We start from the raw sequence: 18,707 nt of genomic DNA on the forward strand, positions 1-18,707 counted from the left end.
TCGAAGTTGACCCAAACAATTGCACCTAGCCCATTTAAAGGTAAGCCCATGTTAAAACCAACCCAAGCCAATATTACTCTACCGTTTCAATCACGTCATAGCTACTGCCCATTTACTCTCCCAATTTTCTGTCCCAAAAGTATAGCCTCGGCTGGAATTGGACATACCGTCAGCGGCAAAGAACAACTATCCCTAACGCCACTGCCATCACCGTCGGATGAGAGAGAGAAGTATGAGCATCGAATTGCAAAACCTCCATCGCAGTTGAAGGTTGGTAATAGAGGTAGGTCAGAACAAGCATGGGAAGGAAATCTTATCAACGAGCTGAATTCGAAAATTAGTGCTGAAGAGCAGTAGTTGAAATCAGTGGGCTTGAACGAAACGGTATGGGAAGGAGTCTGTGAGGTGTTGCTGAAGCAGGATAGGAACAACAAAGGGAAATTATGGGTTTTGATGGAATTGGACTTGGGAAAGGAAGGGGCCGAATGGATGGGAGACACGAAAGAGATGAAGCAAGCCCCTTTAAACCTTGGCCCAGCTAGATCTAAAATTAATATAGATAGCCCAAGCCCACCAGCCTGTCAGAAGAGGAAGTTTCAGAGGTTTGCCCATTTTGCCGTGGCAATTGCAACTGCAACTTGTGTATACACTCAAGTGGCATGTTAAAGGTTTGTCTCTTTCGTAAAACACCAAAACATCTCAATTTTGGTTATCTTGTCTCCTAAAGAATTGTTTGCATGTTTATGGTTCAGATATCTAAAAAAGATCTCACTGATCGTGATAAGATTCAGCATCTGCACTATTTTATTAGTGAACTTCTTCCATTCCTAAAGCATATTCATCAAGAACAAATTGAAGAAATAGAGGTGGAGTCTAAAATTCAAGGTATATGATTTTTTAAAATCAAATCAGTAAAAGTTCTGAAATTCTTGTATCCTGACAGAACATTTGCATGACAGGTGTACTATCATCTTCAATTGATATAAAACATGCGATTTGTTATAATGATGAGCGTGTCTATTGGTAAGCAATCTCTTTCTTTGACCTAATATGCTCTTTGCACTATTATTCTTATATGTATCATTGTCTCTCTGTCTCGGAGCAGCAACCATTGTTCAACATCAATCATTGATCTTCATCGGAGTTGCCCAAATTGCTCCTACGAGCTATGTCTTAGATGTTGCCAGGAGATTCGTAAAGGTAAGCTTCCTGGAGTTTTTAATAAGCCGATTTTCCGATATGTGGATAGGGGCTTTGAGTACATGCATGGTGGAGACCCTCTACCAAAATCTTTTCAGGCAGAAACTTCAGTAAATGATTCTGGAATGCCTAATGAGTGGGTTGCCAACAATGATGGGAGTATCGTTTGTGCTCCAAGAGAAATGGATGGATGTGGTAGTTGTCATTTAGAACTCAAGTGTCTCCTTTCGAAAGACTGGATCTCAAGTTTGGAAGCTCGAGCACAGAAGATTATAAGAAAATTTACTGTTGACAGAGTTTTTCAGCCACTTTGTTGTGATTGTGACCCTGAAAAATCACGTAGGGCAGCTTCTAGAGAATGTTCCAAGGACAACTACTTGTATTGCCGGGATTCAAAGAACATTCTGAAGGAGGAAGAGCTTTTCCACTTTCGCAGGCACTGGGCTAATGGGGAACCAGTAATTGTTCAAAATGTTCTTGAGCAGACTAGTGGTTTGAGTTGGGAACCAATGGTTATGTGGCGTGCATTAGCTGAACATACAGATTTACAAATCAGTTCAAGAATGTCAGATGTGAAGGCTATTGATTGCCTGGCTGGTTGCGAGGTCATTTTTATAATCTCTAATATTTGTACTGAATAATTTGGCTCATTATATTCTGCTTGGAGATATTGTTGAACACTATATTGATCTTTTTACTTTTCCTGCTCCATTTATTCTTTCGTTTCTCTTTTAGCATTACTACATAGTTATTGAAGGGAATCTAAGTGTAGATAGATTTTAATTTAGTTTCCAATTTAGATGTGTATTTCAGGAAACATAGTAAAGGTTTTATTTAATAAATTTTATAAGATGTTTCCTACTTAGAAAAGGATATTTGAAACTCTGTATAAAGGGGACTTATGTATTGTAATAGTTTCTCAAATTCTACTTCCATTTGTCTAAGTCTTCTCCCCTTACTATCTCCCTCCTTCCCCCTCTTCTTCCCTTTTCCCCTCTCTTTGTCCTCTCTCTTCCTCTTTCTTTCTCGGTCTCTTTCTTGTTCGTTGCATCCTACATCAATCTAGTATTAGAGCTCATGTCGTTTCCTCTGACCATCAAGTTTTGCAAAATCCGATCTCCACTCCCTCAACCACCAATTCCCAAATCCCCTTGCCAAAACATATACACTTTATCGACCACAACACACTACCATAAAATTTTTACCCGAGGCAGTAGCAACACGAAAAAAATCTTCCAGTGAGAAGTTTCAGTTCAATCGCTTTCTTGTTCATTGCATCCTACATCAGTTACTTTATTTTAACTTCGAGTTCTCTCAAGTTAAATCAGCTCTATTCTCCATCTAAATAATGTTGTTATTATCAGGGTCTTGGATACCCTAATAATAGTAATCTGTAGTAAAGCTTCCAAAATGACAACTGACATTCTAGGAGAAAAATAGAGATGTCTCCTACATTACCTATAATATGTGGAAATATCAACGTGATTTCATATAGTCATTCAGTTGAAAATCCATTTTCTTTTTAAGCTCTTTTCTTAGAGGTAATAGTAGTCTTTACTTTTCTTTCTCTGGTGGTGGGGATTGGGATTGTCTTTCTGTTTAAAGCTAGATTTACTTAAATAGGTGTCATTGTGCTTGTCTTTGCAGGTGGAGATTAGTACTCGTAAATTTTTCAAAGGTTACACTGAAGGGAGAAGATATCATAACTCTTGGCCTGAGATGCTCAAACTCAAGGACTGGCCACCATCAGATAAGTTTGAGGATTTATTACCCCGCCACTGTGATGAGTTTATCAGTGCACTACCATTTCAAGAATACACGGATCCAAGGGCTGGTATTCTTAATCTTGCTGCCAAGTTGCCAGCAAGTGTCATAAAACCTGACCTGGGTCCAAAGACATATATTGCATATGGGATTGTAGAGGAACTTGGAAGAGGGGATTCTGTGACCAAGCTTCATTGTGACATGTCAGATGCGGTATGATCTAAAATTTCTCAAAATCTTATTTGGTGTGCTTTTTAAAGTAACTTGCATTAATTTCACTAACTTTCACAAGGTCACCAATATATTCGTGGATCTTTGTTTTCTAGTTTGCTGTTATTCTATCTGCACAAATCTCCCAGATTCTGTAACCAATTTTTCATATCCATATTCCAAAAAGATAACTATTTAATTCGTACTTTGATTCTGAAAGATGTGCTATCTAGTATGAACATGAAAATAACTTTTCTTTTATTTAGAGCACAACCTTGTAGTTTTTCAATGGCTAGGTGATAGCTTGATGCATTACAGATTTTATAGCGTTAGAATTGTAAACATAACAATATCAACTTCTCTAGTACAATAAGCAGCAGCCAGAATAAGGCCCTCATGCAACCTTACGTATTTTTTAGTTGGGACTTCATTTACATTTCACTTTAATTTGCATTGGTCCTTGCATATGAGATAATTCTTATTTATAGTGTAATTAGGTGCCCCTTTCTTTTCTCTTTCCAGTAGTGGGTTCTGATTATTGTTTTATGTTCAATAGCAGCACCTTCATTTTGTAGATGTAGTGTACCTCTATCTCTTAGATCAATATAAATGGAAGATGTATGAGCTCTGTGCAGAAGACCTTCTATTTCTGCCTTCTCTTGTTGCTCTAATTTTCAGATGGTAGCAGAGCATTCTGGTTAATGCCGCTGCTATTGCCTTCTTCCTCTTCCACTGGATCCTCCACTGCAATAGGCTGTAAACACCTTGAAATGGGCTTGCTTGAAATCACAAAATAATAAAAGCAGAATAGTGGGTATTTGCAAATCTTGGTTTAGTATCAGATATGGAGCCTTTGCCTTCTCAGCTAATTGCATTTGTTTGTTTTGGTCTGGGGAACTTTTGAGCAAGCTTCTATCATGCACGCCCAAATGAAAAAATGTCAAATTAAGAAAAAGTTGAACCAGATACCCTTAAAGAAGCCCTTAGGTCTAGAAAATGGGGAGATAAAAAAGGCATGAATGAAGGATATCATGCCCTTGTGCAAAACATAACCTGGCACCAAGTGCCTTACTCTTAAAACTATAATCTTATTGGAAACAAGTAGGTTTTACATAGTCAAAAACAATTTTGATGGTTCGACGAATAGGTACAATACAATACTTCATCGCCAAAGATTTCCTCCCCAAGCACTGGGGCTTGATTTCTTCAAAATCTACTCCATCATTAAAGCCAATACCACGTGTCATTCTAACTATCACGACTTAAAGAAATTAGAGAATCATATAAATTGACATCAACAATGTTTGGTAACTTAGAAGAAGTTGTGTATATGCATCACAAACCAAACCTAAACATGTTTGTATTCTGAACAAAGCCCTTTATAGGCTTAAAGGCTCAAAATCTGATTCTTTTCTTATCTTCATATGTTGATATCCTCATCAGTGGTAATTATCAATTGCTTATTGAAAAATTTGTTCATGAATCCAAGATAACTTATTCCTTAAAACCTTTTTTTTTCCAGAATAATTTTATTTTTTCTAAGGCTACAATTCTAACTCTTTAAGTAGAGAATTAATGCAATAGCTTTCTAAAGATTGTCAGACACGTCCTCTTGCTTCGAGGTTTCATGTAGGTTTATCTTGTTGCTCCATTATTATATATATAATCCTCTCTATAAAAATTATGTTTCTATGTTCTTGCGATTCAGAGGAATCTCTTGATGCTTTCAAATAAAACAAGTGGGAGATACGAGGGAAAATTTACTGGAATTGTTGGATTTTCTCTTTCTCACAAGTTGGCATTAAATGGACTTAAAATACTATGCCGCAATTTGGCCCTATTTTCTAAAACTCATTTTTTCTCAAATTCATTTTCAACTACACATTTCATGGGACCAGCAACTTTTATCAATTTTTAGACCATATATTTCATCAACTTTTATCGAAATTTACTAAAAATTTATTTTTTTGCCAAATCAGAGAAGTGTTATATTTATTGAGACATAAGTGGTACTCCTTACTTTTATTGTGACTAGAGATTTTAAAAATTCTTTTAAATCATTTAACGTGGATCTTACATGCAATCTTGTAGCAAAGTTCTACACTAAATATTTTATTAAGCAATATATTTTCATTATTTGAGGTGTGAATTGCAACATCATCAGTTTGGCGTGATTCATGATCCTTAGTTTCAGCAAATATTGCCCTTTCTAAATGATAATAGGAACATTGGTTGTAAGGATAAGGTTAGATATTTGCACTTTGATGACTAATGGATTCGTCTTATGTTAATGCTATCCATTTTCCCTACAACTATTCAATGAACAAGTTTAAGAACTGAAACTTGTCTAGATGATAATTCGTAATGAAATGCAGGATAAGTTTCTCGTTGATTGTATAACACTCTAGATTAAATGAGATATTGTTGCGAAAATAGATTCGGATTCGGTGATAGAAGAATTTATTTTATAAAATCTCTTCGAGCACAACTTCAATAGGTAATATAATGTTTTTTTTATCTATGGAAGCGCTTTACGAGTTCACATCCTATGCGAGTAAGCTACCTAAAGAGCATTGGTTGTGAGGAGAAGGTTAGAGATTTACACTATGATGACTAAATTGATTTGTCTTGTATTAATGCCATGCATTTCTCCCCCAACTACTCAACTAACTAATTTAAGCATTGAAACTTGTCAAAACGACAGTTCATAATAAATTCTATGAAGGATTTCTTGTTGATTGTGTAACACTCTACAATGAGCAAATCTTTCTACATAGATAGATTCAAAGTCAGTGATAGAAGAATTTTATTTTATAAAATCTCAACGGGTACAACTTCAATAGGTAAATATCATGTTTTGATTAAATCTTTGGTTAAATGAGATTATTTGCCTTTTTCGAAATTTTAGACCATTCTAAAATCTTTACTTATTCCATTGCTAGTTGAAACGGGAAGGTCTCAAATTCTGCTCTTCTTCATGGTTGTTGGGAAAAACATGTCTGCAAATGTCAGAGCAATGCTGATTAATCATACTATCTAAAAAAGTAACTTGGGAATTCTACAATATCTTAGATACACAAAACTTGGCGTTTCTTTTATGGAAAATAAATTGAGCAATTTTCTTCAAAGCTTATATGGGCAAGCGACCTTAAGAGTATTGGGGTATGAGAAGGATCTCTATATTATGCATTGCATAATTTAAGGGATAATTGTAGTTACTATTCTGAACCTTTTAGAACTTTGAAGTTTTTATTCTAACCTTCCATTTGTTGTACCGGTGGTCCCGAAGCTTTCAAAAGTGTGCGACTGAAGGACAAATAGATGGAAACTATCCATTTTTCATTAGTTGATCAGAAAAATAACTTTGACTACATTTTAATCAATTTAAAAAAAGGCAAAATGGTAAATTTAAATTTGTCAATAAAATAGTTAAAATAGTTGAATGAAAAGCGAAAAGATTAGAAAAGAAATAAAAAAAAAAAAAGTTAGTTTCTTCCTCCGGCAAAACCATACCAAACCAAACCCAAAATAAAGTCCACCCACCACCACCCGCCATCATTGCTTGCCCTTGAAGAAGTCGTATCTGCATTACCTTGAAATTTTATTTTATTTTTTTCCTTAAAAAGGTGCTTGAGATGGAAGTTTCAATTAATGGAGAAGGAAATTCTGAAGCTTGAATTCTAGCTCGGTGGCATTTGACTGCTCCAAATTAATAATCTTAGGAACACTTCGGGACCTTCAAGGAAGGATCTTCCACTTGCCACTGGACAAGCTGTAGGGATTCTGCAAGCTGAATTTGTTGCAAGAAACGTAAGCATTCTCTTAGCCTCATATAATTTTTGTTTAGAAAGAAATTCTAATGTTCTAGTTACCTTTATTGATAGGTTCATATGGTATATGTTGATCTTTATCAATGTACCTTTTTGGGATTATGCGTTCAATGTGCTCTTAACACAAGGACAAAAAGCATCTTTAGTTGTCCAACCAGGGTTGCTGAAACACTACTCAAATAAGCTAAGTTCTTTCTTCTCCCATTGTTAGTTCTAGTGGAGGCTTCTAAAACTGATAAATGACGCTTGATTGTAGATTCATTGGTGCAAAACAATTTTTGTGTTTAACTTAAAGGAACTGAAGAGAAATGCATAAGATCAAGTTAAATGGGTGTGTTTTGGGGCGTTTATTATTGAAGCTAATAGGTTATTTATCAACGAACATATGTAAAAGACTAAATGGATTATGCCTTCATTCATTAGTTTTATCCAAAGCTTCTCAGGAAATGGTAGCAGTGAAAGTCGAAAATGGGTCTGAGTCAGCTTTGCCTACACCATCAACCATACTTGATTTTTCATGGTGTTGGTTTTAGTTTAAATACGCAAGTTTTCAAGAACTCCTATTCCTATTATTTTGGTTTTCGAGATGCAAGTTTTAGTTTCATAGCCTATTCTCAAAATGTAGTGGTGGCGGTTTGTGTTGGTGGTGATGGTGATGGTTTGTTTGTGCAGGGGATGGGACGAATGGTAATTGATAGTGAAAGCGGCGATCCAATGGTTTTTCAATTTAATTTGGTTTGGGTTTTTTATAAGATTGGGGATCCGGGCCTAGGCACCATTTGGGGTAACGAAATGGATTTGGACATAGATTCAGCACTTGAATGCCCAACTGAAGCGAAGGAGAGCTTGGGCACTTGAGAGCTGGTTTCATCCAACCCATGGCGTATTTCAGTTTTGATGAATTTTAGAGTGCTCTTTTTAACTCAATCATTATTTTGAGGGTTTGAAATGTACTCTTTATAGTTGGCTCTTCATTATATTTGATAAGCTAAAAACCCAAATTCTTGTTTTCCTTCATTTATATTGAATTCTTCTCCTTTGCCCATGGTTTTTTTTTTTAAAATTTTAATTTTTATGTCGATTATTGTTATTTTCATCTTGTCATATTCCTCTCATTTCTTGAATTTAACAAGGGATATCAAAACAAATTGGCATCGTATTCCTTCATAACAAGTGATATTAGAGCAAGGTTCGATCGACTTAATTAAGAGTTTATTTTTTTGTTATAACAACCATGAAATATGATATTTTTTCTTTGGATCGCGGCATAAGATTTTTGTTATGATAGGTAAAGATGTGAACAATGCTCCTTAGGTTGATTTTGATGATGCTTTGTTAGGATTTGACAAGGTGTCCTCAAATTGGAAGTTGGAGAAGAGACAACATAAGGATCAAAAAGCCCATCACATATATATATTTGAATAATATCCTTTAAGACATTTTAAAAAAGAAAACCACTGCTACATTATGGTTGAGGTTGGAGCAATTGTGCATATTGAGAAGTCTTAACAGCATATTGTATTTGAAGTGATGATTGTATTCTCATCGTATCACAGAAGGTACATCACTTGAAAATCACCTAGCTTTTTTAAGGAAAATATCGCTAATTTGTAGACATTGGTGGTCAAGTACGATGAAGAAGATTTAAAGTTGATTTTGTTGTGTTCGTTGCCCGTTTCATATGTCTTTTAGAGACACAATCTTATACAATCGTGATCTTACACCATTAAAGAAGTATGATGCTTTGTTTTCAGAGGAGAAGATAAAGTATTATGTTGTATCTGAGGTTCAAGGAGAAGGCCTTGTTGTTCGTGGTGATTATAACATAGGGCAAATCAAAATCTAATTCCAGCAATAAGATTTGTAATTACCGTAAGAAGTAAGGGCACATTAAGGTGGATTGCTATAAGTTGTAGAATATGGATAAATCAATTGCTGGAAATCAGAAGGAAAAATGATCAGGAACTTCGAGTGAAGTCAATATTGCACAAAATTGCTATGATAGAGAAATTTTGGTAATTTCTCGTGGCAACTCCAAACTTGATGATGATTGGATTCTTAATACAGCTGGAATTGCTTTCAACATATGAAGCAACTTCAAAAGGTGTTGTGGTAATATGAAATAATGCATCTTGTAAGATAGTGATAGACCCTCACCTCCAATATTAGTTTGTTATTCATTCTAGAGTATTCCATAATTAGTTAGTGAAGGGGCAAAATGGTAATAAAAAGTTGGTAGAGTTTCTATAAATGTTACAAGGGGGAGTTGGGTTATTCATTCAGGAAAATCTGGGAAAGTTGGGAGAGACCGGGCCTCTCGAAAGCCTTGGAAATTGTTACTTTCATTCTGTTGAATTCCAATACATTATTCACTCCATTATTTAATATAACCGAGATCTATATTTCATAAATCACATCTTCAATATACATAATTCATTTACATCTGTAGCCTAACAATTCTATTGAACAGCAGACTCGTAGGCCTCTAGCAGCAGTAGCATATCAACATTCTAGTAGCAACAGCATGTGAAGTCCTTCAGTTGAAACACAGCATCAGAGGATCCTATCAATTGGTATCAGAGTAGTCGATTCTTAGACTAATTGAAGCTATTTTCAACAAAGAATTTGAGCTTGCTAAGGAGCATGTCGAAAAAGATGGTAATCAGCAGAAAGGATATGGAGTCCTTGATACAGGGTTGGATTCATGTGGCCGACTCAACACACAGATATTCTATGGGGATAATTTAGATTCGTGGTTGTTTGAGGCTAAGCAATGTATAAACATGAATCGCGGCTTATCAGAGAGAGCAAAGGTAGAAGCAGCAGTCGCTTGCTTCCTGGGAGAGGCTTGGGCATGGTTTCAAGATATAGACGATCGCTGCCTGATTCGAACTTGGGAAGAATTGAAGATGTTGGTAATAGCTCGATTCCATGAGAAGCAGATCTACGTTGGGAAATTTTCAGACGGGAAACAGGGGGATAAGTTGAATAGGGAGGCTGAGATCGGGAGACCAGAGGAAGAACAGTCGGCACCAAAGAAGAAGAAGAATTCCACGGTGGAGTCGGGAAAGAAAGAGAAATGTCTAGTTGCTACTTTGCCGGAAACCACTCCCACATGTGATTTTCCATCCAATTCTGATAAAATCTGGAGAAACAGAGATAACCAAAGTCGAAGTAATGAAATCACTATCATAAATAATTGAAGATCAATTGAATTCTTAGCATCACCACCTTCCCTATAACTGGAGAAGAAGGATTCAGAGCTAGTCGTATATGGTGTCACCGTGAATGTGCTGAATCACGAGATGAAGAACGAGGAACCAAACTTTGTCAATGAGCTGGCAAACACGACCCAAATTCACAGGAACAAACAATTAGGCTTGGTTTCGAAGTTGACCCAAACAATTGCACCTAGCCCATTTAAAGGTAAGCCCATGTTAAAACCAACCCAAGCCAATATTACTCTACCGTTTCAATCACGTCATAGCTACTGCCCATTTACTCTCCCAATTTTCTGTCCCAAAAGTATAGCCTCGGCTGGAATTGGACATACCGTCAGCGGCAAAGAACAACTATCCCTAACGCCACTGCCATCACCGTCGGAGGAGAGAGAGAAGTATGAGCATCGAATTGCAAAACCTCCATCGCAGTTGAAGGTTGGTAATAGAGGTAGGTCAGAACAAGCATGGGAAGGAAATCTTATCAACGAGCTGAATTCGAAAATTAGTGCTGAAGAGCAGTAGTTGAAATCAGTGGGCTTGAACGAAACGGTATGGGAAGGAGTCTGTGAGGTGTTGCTGAAGCAGGATAGGAACAACAAAGGGAAATTATGGGTTTTGATGGAATTGGACTTGGGAAAGGAAGGGGCCGAATGGATGGGAGACACGAAAGAGATGAAGCAAGCCCCTTTAAACCTTGGCCCAGCTAGATCTAAAATTAATATAGATAGCCCAAGCCCACGACTCCCTTCTTCTTTTGTCCACCTACATAACCCATCTCAATCAAAATTCACATTCATATTCAATTCGAAAATCAGTTTCCATTACTCCAAAATTCGTTAAATTGAAGCAACCACAAGCACACCGTTAACTTACTGTTTTGTAGCTTCAAATGAGAATAGAAAATGGTTTATGCCTTCATCGTGGCAAAAAACTTCCAGTAGGCCATAATTGTGGAAAAAAAGGGTTACAAATTGTTGGTAGTAACTGATAATTTGGAGGAAGTATGCTTCATAGAAATGGGAAATGAAGATGGGGAAAAATGGAGCTTCCAATGATGATAAAGCTTCAGGGGCAAATTGATCTTGACCATATGACATTCGACGGTGTGGCCGGCTATCAATTGTTTACAACTCGTCGGGCTAAAAAATTGGACATTTTGTGGGTAGAGGCGACGGGATATGGAGTTGCTTTGGATACTATACTTGTTATTGTTACCCGGCTAAGTTGGTCCATCCACTTCAAAGGGTTAAAACATCTCTCTTTTACGACAATCATGGTTGGATCCCATGCAAAGGAAGTTGTGTGGTTGTACGATGAACAGCTCAAACATAAGAACCTCCACCTTGAGGACAAGGTAGATTTTGGAGGGGCGAGTAGTGATAGACCCTCACCTCCAATACTAGTTTGTTTTTCATTCTAGAGTATTCCATAATTCGTTAGTGAAGGGGCAAAATGGTAACAGAAAGTTGGTAAGAGTTTATAAATGTAACAAGGGGGAGTCGGGTTATTCATTTAGGGAAAATCTGGCAAAGTTGGGAGAGACCGAGCCTCTCAAAATCCTTGGAAATTGTTACTTTCATTCTGTTGAATTCCAATACATCATTCACTCCATTATTTAATATAACCAAGATCTATACTTCATAAATCACATCTTCAGTATACATAATTCATTTACAACATCTGTAGCCTAACAATTCTATTGAACAGTAGACTCGTAGGCCTCTAGCAGCAATAGCAGATCAGCATTCCAGTAGCAACAGCACGTGAAGTCCTTCAGTTGAAACACAGCATCAGAGGATCCTATCAGATAGCTGGTATTAGAAGGGGCACAATTAAAATTGTTTGATGGAACTGTGAGAACACTTGATGAGGTGAGGCATGTGCTAGATTTGAAGAAAAATCATATTTCCTTGAGTACTTTTAATTTGAAAGGGTACGAGTACACTGGTAAAGGTGGAGTCTTGAAGGTTAGCAAAAGTACCCGTGTTGTGATGAAGGAACAGAAAATGTCCCAGTTATATGTCTTGTAGGATTCTATAGAGTATTTAGATATCAATCAGCAGAAACTAGGCACTCAGGTGAAGTTTTGAGTTTGATACAATACCATTGGAGTTTGGTTTAGGGTTTAAATTGAAGAATACATCTTATTCAAAAGCCATGGGTAATGTCGCTTTGACACCATCGCCAGTCTTTCTCTAGTATATTTAATTGTTAGAGAGAGACTCAAACGGTGAAGATGATTTAGTTGATTATGCTTTAAATGTGGTTGAAGGTATTAAGTCTAGCAAATAACCTTCTATAGAAGTAGATAGTTGTTTTCATTCTGTTACATGGTATGTTTCTTCCCTGTTTTGTAATTATTGTAGAGTTATTTGTGATTTTGTTGCTTGAGGTGATAATTTGAGCAACTTTGGTACCCAAGATAATTTTGCCGAGTAATGCTTGGATTCAATTGATATTCAGTTTGTCCTAGGTGGGCTTTGTGGAAGAGGTGGAGAGTTTTGTTGGAGAATTTTTTTTGTTGAAGAGCTAAGTCCTATTCCTTGAAGTGGAAATCGTTAAGAGGTGGAGATCTTTTAAGCTTCGTTCGTTGTAGTAGAATTTATGTTAAAGTGGAAATTTGTTGAATTATGACCAAAATTCCATTGGGAATTGGTGTTCTGGTCGAAAAAGGCTTTAAAGAGGTCAATATATGGATAAAGGAATCTTGGGGGCTTGAGCGCACAAATCTGGGCACCTAGGGAGCCATTCGGGGTGAACAAGGTAATTTGTACAGAGATTCAGTGCCTAAGCGCCGAATTGAATCGCTGCTCCCTGCATGTCTTCCGTGAGCTTGGGCGTTAAACACTACATGTCGCTCGTTGCATGCGAGCTTTCTGCTCAAGCATCAGTATCATCCGGCCCACAACCTATTTTTCATTTTGACGATTTTGGGTTACTCTTTCCATCTAAAACACTATTTTTGGGGTTTGACATGCGCTCTATATATAGTTGGCTCTTCATTGTATTAGAGAAGTTGAAAACACAAAATCTTGTATTTTTTCACCTTATATTGAATTCTCCTCCTCTGCCTGTGAGTTGTCCACGTAAATTCTTATATTTGTAATTATTGTTTTCATCTTGCCATATTCGTCACGTTTCTTGGATTTAACAATGGATATCAATACAAATTGGTATCGCCTTGTTTAATAACAATAGAGAATGAATTTCTTGCTCATTGTATCACTTTACATTGAACGAGATCTTGTTGAGAAAATATATTTAGATTCAGTGAATAAGGGATTTTATTTATAAAATCTTGTTGGACACTACTTTGATCGGGAAAATCATGTTTTTGTGTCAAGTTCTTGCCTACATGACGTTCTTGACTTGTTCCAAAAGTTTAGCATACCTTTAAATCTTATGCTAGTTCTATTCATGGGCGGATATAATGGTGCAGCCCACTGTTGCCCAGGTTCAAATCCAGTAAAATAATAATAATAATAATAATAAATTTAAAAAAATAATAATAATAAATAAATATAAATATATATATATATATATAAAATAGGCTGTTTTGTTCAAACTTTTAACTTTTAATAACTTTAATCCTACTAAGCGAAGATATACTTCTAACCTCTCAGAAACTAATGATCCGGGAGTGGCGATGCCATACGCAAAAAGGAAGAGACTCATAAAATGGCAGAGGTAAATAGAGTTTTTGCACATTTTCGTTAATCCATGAATAGGATCATTCTATTTAGAATGAAAAGGGATTCTATCATATTCATATATAGTGAAGTCTTACCCCGGATTCCCACAAAAGAAAATCATTTTTCACGATACAATCAAGCAGAATCCTATTTTGCTACAACGAAAATAAAATCAATAAAAAAGATACAAAATCAATAAAAATAAAAGAGGGTGGTCTAATTAGACAATATCTTGCTTCGAACATAGGAGTTGCTAAGAGTAAAATTCGGGAAAAAGAACCGATTGTATGGGAAATACTTCATATTGTCTAAATTGTAATCTATTAGCCCACATTAGCCCAACAACTATTAATTTCAATGGACTAGCCCACCTCAAATGTTTTTTGTTTCAATCTTTAGCCCACTTATTTATATAATTTTAGGCCCACTTATTTGTATCAATAGATAATACACTGTCCCATTTCTTCTTCCTATTTTTATTCACGTCTTCACGTATAATCCCCTATTCCCAATTGAAATAATTCCCAAAAATAAAATCCGTAAATCTTTTTACCTTCGCCCCTGCTGTAGCCACTGAACCGCCAACCGTTGTCGACTCTGTCGACTTGGGTTAGGAATTTAGGGTAAGTAATTTATTAATTTTCCTCCATCTAACAACTGTCCAACAAAACAAAACATTGGTATAGATAAAGAATATTAAGTGGGATTTATATTATAAAGTTTTCTTATTTTATTCGTACATTAAATTTTTAAAACTTTTTGTTCCCTATAGCATTAAGTCATGGCTCTGCCATTGGTTCTATCCCTGTTTGAAAGGGAAGGTCTCAAATTCTACTCTTCATAGTTGGTTATTGAAAAAAATGTTAGTAAAGATTGAAACATCGATGATTAATCCTACTATCTATCGAAGTGCTTTAGTAGTTCTACAGTATCTTACGTACTCTAAGCTTGGCATTTATTTTGTGGTGAATAAAATTTGGGAGTTTTTTACACTGATTTTCATCGTCTTCTTCTAATGGATGGGCCGAAATTGTTTAATCTAAACCCTCAAGTCATACAACTAGGTAGTTGAAGCTCACTGAGTTTGCCTTTGAAATAGGTGAAATATGGAGATACTAGCGGCTTGGTAAGATAGTTCATCACTTGGTCATAAGAAGGAAGATATCTTATATAAGTGCATTTTGCAAAACTTTATCCCTAATGAATTGCATCAGTTTCAATGTGCTTCATGCGAGCATGATAGATGAGATTTACAACAAAAGCAATAGCACTTGTGTTGTCACACCCAATGAGGACACAAGGAAGGTTGAACTGTTCTTTTAACAGTGATTATAGCCAAGCAATTTCAATGGATACTTGAGCCAACATACGAAATTCAGACTACTAGCTAGATCTCTTAACAACAATTTGTTTCTTTGACTGCCATGAAATTGACATATTTTCAAGAGACACACAATAACATCAAATAGAGCTTCAATCATCTGTACAGCTAGCCCATCGACATGAGTATCCTATTGGAGACAGTTTCACTATAGTTAATATGCAAAGCATAATGTAGAGTTCTTCTCAAATACCTTACCACTCTTTACATAGCTTACCTGCATAGGTTGTTAAAGAAACTAACTCAATTTATTCCCTGCAAAATAAATGCCAAGTTTAGTGTACGTAAGATATGGTAGAACTACTAAAGCACTTCGATAGATAGTAGGATTAATCATTGATGTTCCAATCCTTTATTTTAATTTAAAGAGTAGGTTTGGCTCTCCAAATTTGAAGTGTCAAACTCATATCTTATAATTAAATGCATTCAAAGTGTTTCAATTTTCAACGTAGGAAAATAATAAAATAATTTAAAGAAAAGCTAGTTAAATAAAAGATAGAAAAAAATAATAAATATTTTTTGTAAGTAATAAAATTTAGTGTTAAATATGAAGAGCTTATTGGAGTGCTTCAAAATTTTAACTTTCTAAATTTATAGATACTCTTCAAATGATAGAATATGCTTTTTAAAAATAGAGAGTCTCTTGGAGATACTTTTATAAATGCAAGATATAAGCTATGAGCACAAGTATTTCTCCTTTCTCGCATTGCTGAAAGTTTAATAATACAACAATGTGCTCAGGTGCTTTGAAAAGTTTGCCATATTTTCGTCCATTTGGACTTGACATGACAAAGATTGAAGTTTAATATTCTGCAGAAGCATGACGAGTTGCGAAATGTTGACCTGAATGCTTTTGAAATTTTATCAGCCCCAGTTGAAGGAGAAGGCTTGTTCTAATTTCAAACTCTCTTTATCCACATTTTCCTCTACCTTGTAGTGGTCTTAGTTTTATCAAAATAAGATGATTGCTCCTCATTTAGAAAGTTTACACTCTCATGGACACGTAACTTGAATCCTGTAGTCTTCCATAAGTATCTTTATGTTATTATATCCTAATGTTCTCTGAAAAATTCAACTTTTTTAGGTGAACATTTTGACTCATACCGCCGACGTAGCTTTGAGCAATGAGCAGCTCCACTCAATCAAAATGTTGAAAAAGAAGCATAGAGATCAAGATGAAAGAGAAAGCCGGAATCAAGAGAAAAATGAAAACACCTCCAAATTCAGCAGTGACATCAATGTGCCAGAATTTGAATGTCGGGATAATAAAATGAGAACTGGAAATGCAGTTTGTGAGATGGGGACGTTAAATCGTATTGCCAATACAGGAAAGAAACAATCTGAAGGCCATTTGGAGCAAATTGGTGGTGGTGCTCTCTGGGACATATTTCGCAGGGAAGATGTTACAAAACTGAAAGAGTATCTTACTAAGCATTCAAAGGAATTTAGGCACACGTATTGTTGTCCAGTTGATCAGGTTATTTTAACCATTTGCTCGGCCCAAAATTATAGTGTAAACATGTACTCATCTCTCTTTATCTGTGTTGCATACAGGTTATCCACCCAATTCATGACCAGACATTCTACTTGACTTCGGAACATAAAAAGAGACTCAAGGAAGAATTTGGCAAGTATCTAGCATTTCAGTGGCATCCATTGCTCTTTTTGAACATGAAGTATATTCGATGGTTTTCTAATTGCAGTACATCCATTTGCAATGACTGATGGGAACAATTTTTATCATCAGGCGTAGAACCTTGGACGTTTGAACAGAAACTTGGAGAGGCAGTTTTTATTCCTGCAGGATGTCCACATCAAGTTCGAAATCTCAAGGCAAATTTGCTGTATTAGATTTATTTCATTTAGTTGTAACATTTTTTCTGGCTTGCAGCATATATAGATTTGTGACTATTTCCTGCCGATGCAGTCATGCACTAAAGTTGCTGTAGACTTCGTTTCTCCTGAAAATATACATGAGTGCCTTCGACTAACTGAAGAGTTCAGGATGCTACCGAAGAACCACAGGGCTAGAGAAGACAAGCTAGAGGTATTTTCATCTCACATCTTTACATGAGCATGTCTAGCTAAGCTTGAAAAAAATAATATAAAAAAAAAAAAAAATTCACAGTTGCTTAAAAATGCTTGATTATCTTACCTTTTAAGTAACAAAATACTTGAAAGTGACTTGCTTATTTTCAACTTTGTCTGATAAAGTTCAGAACTTACAAGTGAACTTTTTAAGCCTACTCAAACATCCTCTAAATATGTGTTGTAAAAGAGTGATTTACCATCTATTAATCTGCTCATGACAGGTCAAGAAAATGATCCTTCATGCAGTCAACAATGCTGTGAGTGATCTTGAAAAGCTAACAACTCTTGAAAACGATGTGCTCTGGAATGTGGAACACCAACAATGAGTTATTCTTGGTTGACATATACAACTTTGCCCCTGCAATTAACCATATTTGATGTTGCTATCCTTGGATTTTGTGGTAATTGTTCAGCTCAGGGATAAATTTTGTACTTGTTTTTTCCCTGGATTGTTATACAAATAATTGTAGGAATTTCAGTAACAATACAAAACCTTATATTGTGTTACAGCCTGAAGAATAGGCTGTAAATCAGATTAGAATAACAACAGTTTCAAATGAAAGAAAATTTTCAATTTCTGCAATTTTTGAACTTCAGTGACTATTTGCAAAGTTTATACTGACGCTGCTCATGGCTTCAGGTTATTTATTTAAATCATTTAGGTGTTGCGAGCTTTCGTTGGCAATGTATATTTATTTTGAAATCATATACAATAGTTTTACTAAATTCGAAACTATTTTAACGAATTAGTTATTGTGATATCGAAAAAATATCATGTTTATGAAGAAAATATTTCTGGATTAGATGAAAGAAATATCCGTATTATTTTATTGTGGTAGATTTAAATAATAATCAAATGTGAAAATCCAATTCCCTTACACCTGCAAAATGTCAACATTTGCCAGGAAACTAAGAAAAATGTTCTGAAATGGGGTTCCAAAAACTTGGTTTGGTTAATTTATAAATGATTTATGAAAAGTTAAAATTCTTTTTTAACAATACATTTTAATAAATTTATAAGTAATATTGACTTATCCGACTCACATTTTATTTATATAAAAATTAAATATTTTATAATTTTTTTTCCAAATGAAGGCTAAACAACACGAAAGTTATAATCGAAAAAGACGATTGACCACGTAAATGTTTGACCATAATTGGGGGGAGATTGGTGCACTAACAAAATCTGGTGTATCACGTTCCACGTCGCAACCTTTATTTGTTTGTTTGTTGAAGCTATTAACTAACTTATTAGTGCATGTTTCGTTGGTAATGAAATTATATTTTAAGTGATAATAAGTCGTGTGTTTTATAGGAT

At 35.5% G+C, this 18,707-nt stretch overlaps 1 protein-coding gene across 1 annotated transcript; it reads left to right on the forward strand.

Moving 5' to 3' along the window:
• The first annotated feature begins 579 nt into the window (after positions 1 to 579).
• On the forward strand, positions 580 to 17,969 carry LOC111395941 (lysine-specific demethylase JMJ25-like). Its single transcript, XM_023022174.1, has 10 exons — positions 580 to 668; positions 753 to 885; positions 960 to 1,023; positions 1,106 to 1,805; positions 2,848 to 3,177; positions 16,383 to 16,775; positions 16,853 to 16,925; positions 17,046 to 17,131; positions 17,226 to 17,345; positions 17,611 to 17,969. Exons 1-10 carry the CDS (start codon positions 660 to 662, stop codon positions 17,713 to 17,715), a joined length of 2,013 nt encoding a protein of 670 aa, XP_022877942.1. The 5' UTR covers positions 580 to 659; the 3' UTR covers positions 17,716 to 17,969.
• Positions 17,970 to 18,707: the final 738 nt, after the last annotated feature.

Source organism: Olea europaea, chromosome 6 (genome assembly GCF_002742605.1).
Source record: "Olea europaea var. sylvestris chromosome 6, O_europaea_v1, whole genome shotgun sequence".
Lineage (NCBI taxonomy): Eukaryota > Viridiplantae > Streptophyta > Magnoliopsida > Lamiales > Oleaceae > Olea > Olea europaea.

Coding starts and splice junctions, on each gene's coding strand:
- LOC111395941 (XM_023022174.1), top strand. Junction 886..959: donor GGTGGAGTCTAAAATTCAAG/GTATATGATTTT, acceptor TTTGCATGACAG/GTGTACTATCATCTTCAATT. Junction 1,806..2,847: donor ATTGCCTGGCTGGTTGCGAG/GTCATTTTTATA, acceptor TTGTCTTTGCAG/GTGGAGATTAGTACTCGTAA.